The sequence below is a fragment of the Nicotiana tabacum genome, chromosome 16 (assembly GCF_000715075.1).
Source record: "Nicotiana tabacum cultivar K326 chromosome 16, ASM71507v2, whole genome shotgun sequence".
NCBI lineage: Eukaryota > Viridiplantae > Streptophyta > Magnoliopsida > Solanales > Solanaceae > Nicotiana > Nicotiana tabacum.
This window is the reverse complement of record NC_134095.1, coordinates 46205272-46215222: the sequence shown is the minus strand read 5'-3', so window position 1 is coordinate 46215222 and position 9951 is coordinate 46205272. Positions and strand designations below refer to the sequence as shown.

The window sequence follows — 9951 nt, the reverse complement described above, 5'->3', positions numbered from 1 at the left end:
AAGCAGGCTAAACCCCAAAGCCCAAAATTGAAATCCAGGACTAGTGATGAAACTGTGAAGTTATTTCGAATTTCTCCATTTTTGATGTTTTTATTTTCTGAAATTCTTAGAATTGAAATGCTGACTGAAATTAAAAGCAGGAATGAAAGCCTAAATTGAAACTTAAGGCTGAAGGCAGGAAAAATTCAGAGCCCCCCTTCCCAAGGCATCTCATACCCTTTTATAAGCAACACCAAAGAGAATAAATTAGGTTCTGATTTACCAATCAGTCCCTCTCTATTTTCAAATTAGTCCCTCTAGTTTTATCTTGCTAAACAAGTAACTGCACTACAATTATCAAAATCTACACTTGCACCCCATTCTAGAAGGCCCTAAGGTATTCCTCTACCCATACAATACCTATACTGCCCTTCCCTATACCTTGATATTACTATTCCTATCAGAACTACCCTTTTCCATACCCAGATTACCACTGAAAACCTTTCAAAATCACTGAACCTACCCTCATCCTTAACAACTATACCCAATATCCTAAACCATTCTGAAACTAACTGAAATTAATCAACTAGCATTCAGAAACCAACTAATTAGACTAACCAAAACCAATTCTGTTCAATTATACCACTCAGACAAGCTAAACGAAATTAAACTGAGCTTAAGCTACCACGATTAATATTAAATGAACTTAAAACTAATTCTTAAACCATGAACTTATAAACATTCAACCAAATATCAAGCTCAGAATCAACAGTAATTAACAAAACTTAAACTAACACATTCAAACCATAAAATTAACAGAACAAATAACGAAACAACAACTGTGAATAATACTTCAATCATGCGAGTAAAAGAAGCAGTAAAAAAATCCACAAAGGCATAAGGGATTCCAGCCAGTCATGAACATCTGAATCCTTTCAGATTTTTGACGCGTAACATCCCTAACCATGTGTTCTAACAAGAGAACACATGGTTAAGGATACTAAGGTTCAAAATCAAAAGGATTTGGTTTTAGGGTTTGGCCAGAAATTCTTAGATCTAAGATTTGGGCCGTTTCATGGTGATTTGAAAGAAAACAACCACGGATTAGTGTTGAGGAAGGGCTGGGGGTTGTGGGGTGTGATTTTGGACTGATTTGGACGAACTTGTCACCTGGCCGGAAAATTTCAAATTAAGATTCGAAGAGTTCCGGCCTTGTTCGAGGTGAACCAATAGGTGCAATGGAAAGAGGAGAGTGAGGGGGATCTGTGGTGTTAATCTCAGGGTGAACGACATAGTTTGTGTTCACCGCCGACAAGGGATTTAGGGGCGGCGCGGATTAGGGTTTGAGGAGAAGGGGTGGGGTGAAGAAGACGAGGCAAATGGGGGTAGGGGGGAAGGTTCGGACACTTAAATACTAAGAACCTCGTCAGTTCCGGACCGTTGGATTGATGAGATCCAGCGGTCCTGATTTAATGACCCCGAAACGACACCGTTTCGTCTGAAAGGGGGGGGGGGACCGGGTAGGGACTTGGGCTGGACTGAACTGAAATGTTTTTGGGGTGTCTGGGCCTGAGCAATTCCCTTAATTTGGCCCAAATTTGGGTCTTTTATTAAGACCCTAATTTCTAACCTTACTTCCTTTTTATTTTCTTTTCCTTCTTTTTATAATTTTTATAATTTTTTTTAAACAAATTGTTCACAATTAATTCCTAAAATTGTTCAAAAACTATTTTGTGACAAATTTACAATAAAATCATTAAAAATGCAAAAGTGAACTATTTTTTGTGATTCTTCATGTTTTGTTCTACACAAATTAATCCCCAATTGATACTAAAATATAAAACTAAAACCTAAATGCAGAAAATGCGTATTTTTTTGTATTTTATAAAAATTAACACGCACAAATAAAACGCAACAATTATCAGAAGATGACACCAAAACGCACAAAAATTGTAAAAATAAAGAAAAATTATTTTGTTTGGGAATTTGGGAATTATTCATATATAGGGCAAAAATCACGTGTTCACACATGTTACTCTTCCTTGATGTGTGGACTTTAGTAGCTTTCCATCTTTAAGTCTTGATAGCCACCGGATTTGCTCCTTAAATCTAGGTCCTTCTAGTAATAGCTTCTGATTGATTATCTTGCTGGATCTTCAGTGCTTCATTTCCTTTTGAATGCTTCAATCAATCTCTGATTGATTTCTTCCTTCAGCTTTGGTTGCTTCTCTTTTTGCACTTCGATCTTGGTTGATTTCCTTGAGTCCCTACACCAAAAGCAATTATATTATTTTTTTCATCTAAAACCTAACGAAAAAGTTTGACTTCTTTCTAACATATATAGAGAAGAAGGATTTGCAACTGCTATGAATTCTACCAAGGAAATTACACTTGAAATGAATATCGAACCCGAATTTCGTAAGAAAAATGTGATATACAGAAAGTAACAATTTGATGCGAATGCTGATAATGAAATCTCAAAATCTTTCGAAGAGTCATTTAGAGTTGATTACTTTTATACATAATAGACAAGACTATTTTTTTCACTTCAAAATAGATTTGAACAATTCAAAGCATATGAAATATTTTTGTTTTCTATTTGGCAGTAAAAACTAAGATCACTAGATGTTGAAAATTTGAAAAAATATTGCCTTAATCTTGAATGTTCCTTAAAGCATAATAATCAATTCGATATTGATGGTTTAGATTTATTTTGTGAATTAAAAGTATTAAGGAAAATAGTACAATTAGAAGATAATAGTTTAATTGATACACTTAATCAAATAAAAAGATTTAATTCTTTTCTGAATGCCTAAATTGCGTACGGTATAATGTTCATAACTCTTGCTACCGTTGCTTCAACAGAAAAAAGTTTTCCAAAATTAAAATTGACAAAATCTTACCTAAGAACAATAATATCACAAGAAAGGTTAAATGGATTAGTTATATTGTCAATTAAGAAATACTTAGTAGGAGTTATTGATTATAAGAAATTATTAACTTTATATCTAAGAAAATTTTAAAAAATAGACTTCAAATAAATAATTAAAAAAAATTAAAAAGTTAAGAAGTTTGGCTTCAGGCCCGTTGATAATGAATTACTATCTCTTTTAAAAGACCAAATATTTACTACTGTATTATTCTTTGCCCTTCACATCTCAGAAACTCTTTTTTCAGCATATTTTTCATTTTTCCTTCGAAATATAGAGTGATGACCAGACGCGAACAGAATTATTTAGTCTTATGTAAAAGGAAAATAAGACAAAAGAAAAGAAGAAGAAAAGGTAAATGAATGGATTCTGAAATTCTGTGGTTGAGATTTTGAGAATGGGATTTGGGGAATGGGAAATAAGGTGGGGCCAGACGAATTCATTCAGTGGGGACTGTTTCACCAAATACCCCCACTCCCATTGAATCTTTTTCTTGAGCAAATATGGCCCCGTTTCATGGTTAGCTAATTAATAGTCCGTTTGATCAAGCTGCAAAAATCAGCTTATTTTGAGAAGTATTTTTTTTTAAAATGTTTTTCTCAAAAGTACTTTTGGTGAAAAACAGTTTGTGTTTGTCTAATTAATTTGCAAAGTACTCATGAGCAACAATTAGTGTTTTGCCAAGCTTTAAAAAACTGCTTGTAAGTGTATTTTTCTCAAAAGTGCTTCTCAAAAAAGTGCTTTTGGAGAGAAGCTACTTTTTTCTGCTTCTCCAAAAATGCTTCTGCTTCTCCCAAAAGCACTTTTTTTTGACAAAAAAAAAAAAGAAACACTTTTGGCCAAAAAGAAGCTTGGACAAACAAGCTATAAGTTGTTTGATCGTATTACCTACTAAATATAATACTACTAGTCTATTTGGCTGTGTTTGTTTTTTTTTCAAAAATATTTTTTTTGGAAAAAAATTATTTTTAGTCTCCAAGTCGAAACTATTTACATTTGATAACCGAAAAATTATTTTTGTATATAATATATATATATATATATATATATATACACACACACACACACACACACACACACAAATATTTGGTTATATATATATATGCAAAAAATATATAAATATTTGGTTATTATTTTGAGAGTAGTTATACAATGTTATTTTTCCCCTTTTTTAATGCCAAAAGTAAAATATTTGGTCAAGTTTTTACAAGAAAAAAAGAGCTTTCAAATATAAGTAGAAACAATTTTTTAGAAGCAGGAAAAATAGTTTATCTCCAAAACAATTTTCAAATACAAATTATTTTTCACAAAAAGTACTTTTTTTGCAAAGTACTTTTGATAAAAATACTTATCAAATAAGTTAATTTTACAAGGTATTAATATATTACCGGGACTTGGTGAAATAGTTGAAATCTCATCGCCTTAAATTAAAGATTTCGATTTGAACTCTAAAGATTTATAAAGTTTCGTAATAATGCTTTATTCTTTTAATAGGCCTACTTAACATGAATTTGAATAAATAGGGTTAATGGATACTTCCTGATACTGATGATTAAATTGATAAAGAGAAAAACAAGCGTATATCAGCAATAATGCAAAGGAAATGATGTAAAAATTGTATACTATAAGACGAGGAAAATTGTATGAAAAGAATATATTAAAAAAATTTACGACGATCTACAGGTTATCAATTTTTTTGGAAAATGTGGAGTTACAATATATAACAATGTAAAAAAAAAAAGTAAGTATTTTAATAGGTCATGCAAAAAAAAAAAAAAAAAAAAAAAAAAAACCTTGAATCATGTGGTACAGATAAGAGTTTTGGCTTTAATTTGAGTCAACGTAAGTTATGTGTACTCAAAGCGTTTGTAAATATTATAATCAGATTCTTCAGAGATCAAATATTGTTGATTCACATGATTCGTCCAACGTCCCTTTTAATTGCTTATATCTTGTTTTATTTCTCTTATTTTTCAAGCGGACTATAGTATAGCAGTAGTATTTAGAAGTGTCGCACTCTCTTGAGTATTGAACTGTTGATCATTCATTAATTTGGATTTGTTTTAATGAGACAACTTGATTGAACATGAATTTAAATCTTCCACGGAATACAAGTTTGGCTATTTAACATCACATCATTGACGATTTCTCCATTTATATATGTTAAATCAAAATTTAATATGCTACCCAAGTCTTTGAATAAATATCGGAATTTTCCTTTCAAAAAGAAAAAAAAAAGAGATCTAAAAACGGAAATCAAAGTTTCAATTTTAATTAAACAAAAAAGGACAAGTTACTCGTTTGGCCGCTCGACAAAAAATAATTACCTTCCTTAGTCAAAAATATAAAATATATATATGTTACCTAGCTAGTACTCCTATTATTTTTGAAAACGACCTGCAATTATCCCAAAAAAAAAGTTCATTTTCTCTTTTATATTTTAGGACCACTGACCAATCACATCCGATTGTCATAGAGTCTTTGGAAATAGCTAGTACTCCTGGAGATTATTTTTTGTTAGTATCTTTTTTGCTTTAACTGAGTGAATCAAACCTAGAAAATAAAGAAAGGTACTCCCACAATCCTATTTTTATATCAAAGTGTTTGATTGAACACGAATTCTTAAAAGTTAAAGAAACTTTTTGATATTTGAAATATTTAATGAGAAGTTTAGTGTTTTCTTTTAAAGTAAATGGTGGTGAAAGCTTTTCAAGTCTTCTCATTTTCACCCTTATAAATCATGTCATTAGGGTTGACGAAAAGGGAATAGTAAATTTTAGAAAGAAAAAAAACTATTCAAGGAGGGTTAAGGGGGAGATGGATGGAATCTCAGAAAATCATATACTCCAAAAAATTGCATGAATAATCAAACGGTCGAGATTCTCTCCTTGCACTTGGGCTCTCTGCTTTATCTTCCCAACACATCTCCCCACTCTCACTCCTCCTCTTCTTCCTCTCTCTCTCTCTTTCTTTAACCTCCATACATAACCAAACTCTGGTACAACACCAGAAAAAATAGTAGCGAAAATGTTGCTGGGGAAGAGGACAAGGCCACCAATGAAGAGAACAACAAGTATGACTGAATTCACCTTAGATCTCAACCTCAATCATGACCCTAATTCTCCTGTTAATTATCAGCCCTTTGATCCTCACAACCCTTTCACACCCATCTCTTCTTCAAATACCCAGCTGCTAGATCAACAACAACGTATTTTGACCACAGCTAAAACAATCCCTACCACCAGAAACCGTCGAAAGTCTGCTGATTTTCTTGAAACTGCTAATTTTTTGAAAGCTTGCTTCCTCTGTAAACGTCGCTTGATCCCTGGTCGTGATATCTACATGTACAGGTACTATTATATACAACTTTTTTTGTTTTAGAGACGTACCCAAAATTTGAAATTAGTATTTTACTTCTTTAATGTTTCTAGATTCTTATAAGAGAAATATAGAGTTTGGACAAAGTTACTACGTTCGGCGTACACTAGCTCCGTCTTTTCTTTTATTTTGTTATCTCAGTTATTTCCATCCAGTATCTGCTAGTTTATAAATTATTTCACTTTTATGCATTCACGGTGTAAAAACTCATGAGATCATCTAAATACAAGTTATAGATAGTTGTTTATAGAACTAATAAGGATGGATTAGGGAAAAGATGGTAAATAATTTATTTCAGTTACTTCAAGTATACTGGTCTGGTAAAACAAATTTACTTTAAATATTTGTGTGATTTAAATTCTTAATTTTTTCTTGGGTGATTATTGTGCAGAGGGGATAGTGCTTTTTGCAGCTTAGAGTGTAGAGAGCAGCAAATGAATATAGACGAGAAAAAGGAGAAGTGTTCATTGGTTGCATCAAGGAAGGATACCAGAAACTCCTCCGTGGCCGGCGGAAAGGGATCTGATGTCTCCGCCACAAGCGAGACAGTCGCCGCCGTTTAGGGGTAGTGGAAATTAATCAAGCATATCGACTGATATGTAGGTCGCTATTTTACCCACACAATATAATGCATATCAAATCTATGTATATACATGTTGTGGGATGTTGATTAATATAAATATCTACTCTCTCTACAAAATTATCTGGGCTGGTGAACAAGTTTTGCAGGTTTCAATTAATGGTTGACTGATCAATTATTACTATCTATGCAGCCATTTTTATTGCATTCTTAGTGGAAGAAAAATCTCAAACTGCAGGTTTTAGCAAAACCATGATCATGGTTTTCTCTTCTTTTTTTTATTTTATTTTTATTTTTAGGTAAACCAAGCTCTCTCTCTTTTTTCTTTTTTGGAGTTGGAACTTAGTAGAGCACCGGAGGGTGTGATGATTAATTCTTATTTTGCTTTTTCTGAATAAAAGGTGTGGTTTATATATTTTGCAAATATTAAATTATTTTTGATGTATTGTACTAAGAGATTCCCCTGGTCATGCTGTGAAGCTGCGATACCTCTTGTCCTTCTGATTGGGACACGCCAGCAATGAGAACCCCACCTAAAGTAAAGCCAGTTGGGAATATAAAATTATGGAATCGCCTCATTATTCTCATTTGTGATCATTAATGTATTATTATAAAGTCCTTTTATTATTTCTTATTATTGTAATTTCGTGTTATTTATTTATTTATTTATGTGCTTATCATTTATTTTTGAATTTCTTGTCTAGTATACATGGGGAGATTGCAGAAGGAAAAAAAGGGAGGGGAAGAAAAAATGGACGGTGAGATATCACAAAAATTAGAATTTGTCAATAATTGAGGGGACCAGAATATCAGATCATAAACTTTTTTTTTATGAAAGTATAAAGTAAATGTAGTATACGAGAACCGTCAATTTCATTTTCCCAAAATAAAAGAATATTTAAGTAACCAAAGCAGTGGTGCTAACTCTCTTGGTTAAACAAATGGGAGGAACGGAGTACTATCATTTTGCGTAAAAATAGCTAGTTAAAGAGCTTATCTATTTGTGAAATTTAGCTAGGGGTGTTAAACGGGCCGGGTCAATCCGTTCCAGGACCGGCCTGGAACGGTACATAAGGGGTCGGGTGGGCTGGGTTACTGGGATTAGGGGAGTTGGTTCGTTCACTTTCATTCATCTGATTAATCGCACCGGTCAAACTCGATCAATCAAAATTCATGTAGAACCGGTTAACCGGACTGGTCCGGACCGATATAACGGCTAGATAAGAACGTTAGCAACGGTCAGTTGCCTTATGGCCGTGGCCCAACGTTATTGTTGCACAAATAGCCCTTTTTGGGCAATTTTTTTTTATATAAAATAACACTTTTTGTAATTACTAATTTAGCCCTCTGAAAAACTATAAATACAACTCCCCCCTCCCCCCTCTTCTTCATTTCTTCACTCATCTCTCATTTCTCAAACTCATATTCTCAATTCAAGTTAAATCATGCCCCGTGCTTCTAGAGTGCGCTCATATGTTTGGGAACACTTTAAGGTGGTAGAAGAAAATGAAGAAGTTCACAAAGTAAAGTGCAAGAACTGTGGTCTAGTTTTAAATCTTCGTCTAAAGTGGGTGGACACGGGCTGTTTAAGGAAAGAATATGAAGAGTTGTCTTGAGCGTCCTCCAAAAATTCGAATTTAAGTTGATTTGAGACAATTTATATTATTTTAAAATTATTAGACGTATTGATGCTTAATATTTTAGTTTGTTAGATTAATTTGATGTATTATTATGCAATATAAATTTAGTTTTACTCTTTTTTCATTAATTTACTTGTTGTTAAATGCAAACTTCAATTTGTAAGTTTGAAATAAAAAAAAAGCACTTTGCAAATTATAAGTGTAATTTTTTCCTATCTTCATTGTATTCTTTATATTTTTACTTTATATTAATATAATTTACAATAATTATACAAAATACAAACAAAAAAAAAATACTAATCCGGCCTGGCCCCTTGGACCCATAATTCTTACGGTTCATTTTTTTACCCTGATGGACCCGGACCCGGTAAGCCCTAACTCGTAATCGGCCCGATTGAAACTCGATCGATTTCATTTTTTCTCAAACCCGGACTGGCCCATCCATTTAACACCCTTAAATTTACCCCGTCATCACAAAGTTTAATATTTTATTTTAAACAAAGGAATAAAATGAATTTGAAAAAAGAATTTTCACTTGGGCACATAAATCAAATAATATAGGCGTCATTATTAAGGTTCAAAACCCCAAAAAGAAAAATGAAAAGAAGAGACACAAAGGAAAAGAGGAAAGAGGGATTGGCTGGATCTGCTCGTGCGGTGAATGGCTGACAACTCTGATCTCTACTGGACTTACCTATGACAGTCAATGCGAGTCAGAGTCTCAGTAGTTCACGCTCCTTGTTCACTTCTTTTCTGGATCCAATTTTTTTTTTTTTAAATTTATCGGATACTCCTATTTGATATCTGTGTTGGTGCATCGACTAAATCATATTTCTTCATTTTCAACTCTGAAACCGAGACTTGATGGTCTAAAAGTCTTTTTAACTGCTTCTTACTCTCCATTGTCTAAGGAAAAAAAAAACTTCCCATGCACGAGGCAATATGTACAATTTACAGTTTGTCTTTAGAAATATGTAATTTTATGAGGTAGAGTGGTTGTTTTCGATAGACTCTTAAGTTAAAAAAGCGAATTGAAATTAAAATTGGCTTTAAAAACAAGAGTAAAAAGGTAAGGATGAAAATGAAATACACTTTGGTTTTGCTGGGGTGAAACATTTCTTTCGCGTCTTGTCGCCTTCAAAAGTTTCCCTTGTCTTCCTTAGTCCTTTTAGGAGTAAGTACTAAGCATGACTATTTTTGTCGATATATATACTTTAAAATGCAGTCAAATTATTGTAACATTATGCAATCAAAAAAGATTTTACACTTAATAAGCGAAAAAGAAATCTATGTCCTGTTCATTTCATCAGCATATATTGGCATTTAAAAAGGAACTAGAAATCTCGAATACATCAGCGAAGAATGAATTAAGTTGAAAAGTGGCAAATTCCACCAATTTTAGTGAAAGGGTGATGTGATTTTTTCTCCATGTAATTAAAGTGCA

General features: G+C 32.7%; 1 protein-coding gene across 1 annotated transcript; it reads left to right on the top strand.

Moving 5' to 3' along the window:
- The first annotated feature begins 5740 nt into the window (after nucleotides 1-5740).
- On the top strand, nucleotides 5741-7507 carry LOC107790940 (FCS-Like Zinc finger 5). Its single transcript, XM_016612913.2, has 2 exons — nucleotides 5741-6259; nucleotides 6679-7507. Exons 1-2 carry the CDS (start codon nucleotides 5937-5939, stop codon nucleotides 6848-6850), a joined length of 495 nt encoding a protein of 164 aa, XP_016468399.1. The 5' UTR covers nucleotides 5741-5936; the 3' UTR covers nucleotides 6851-7507.
- Nucleotides 7508-9951: the final 2444 nt, after the last annotated feature.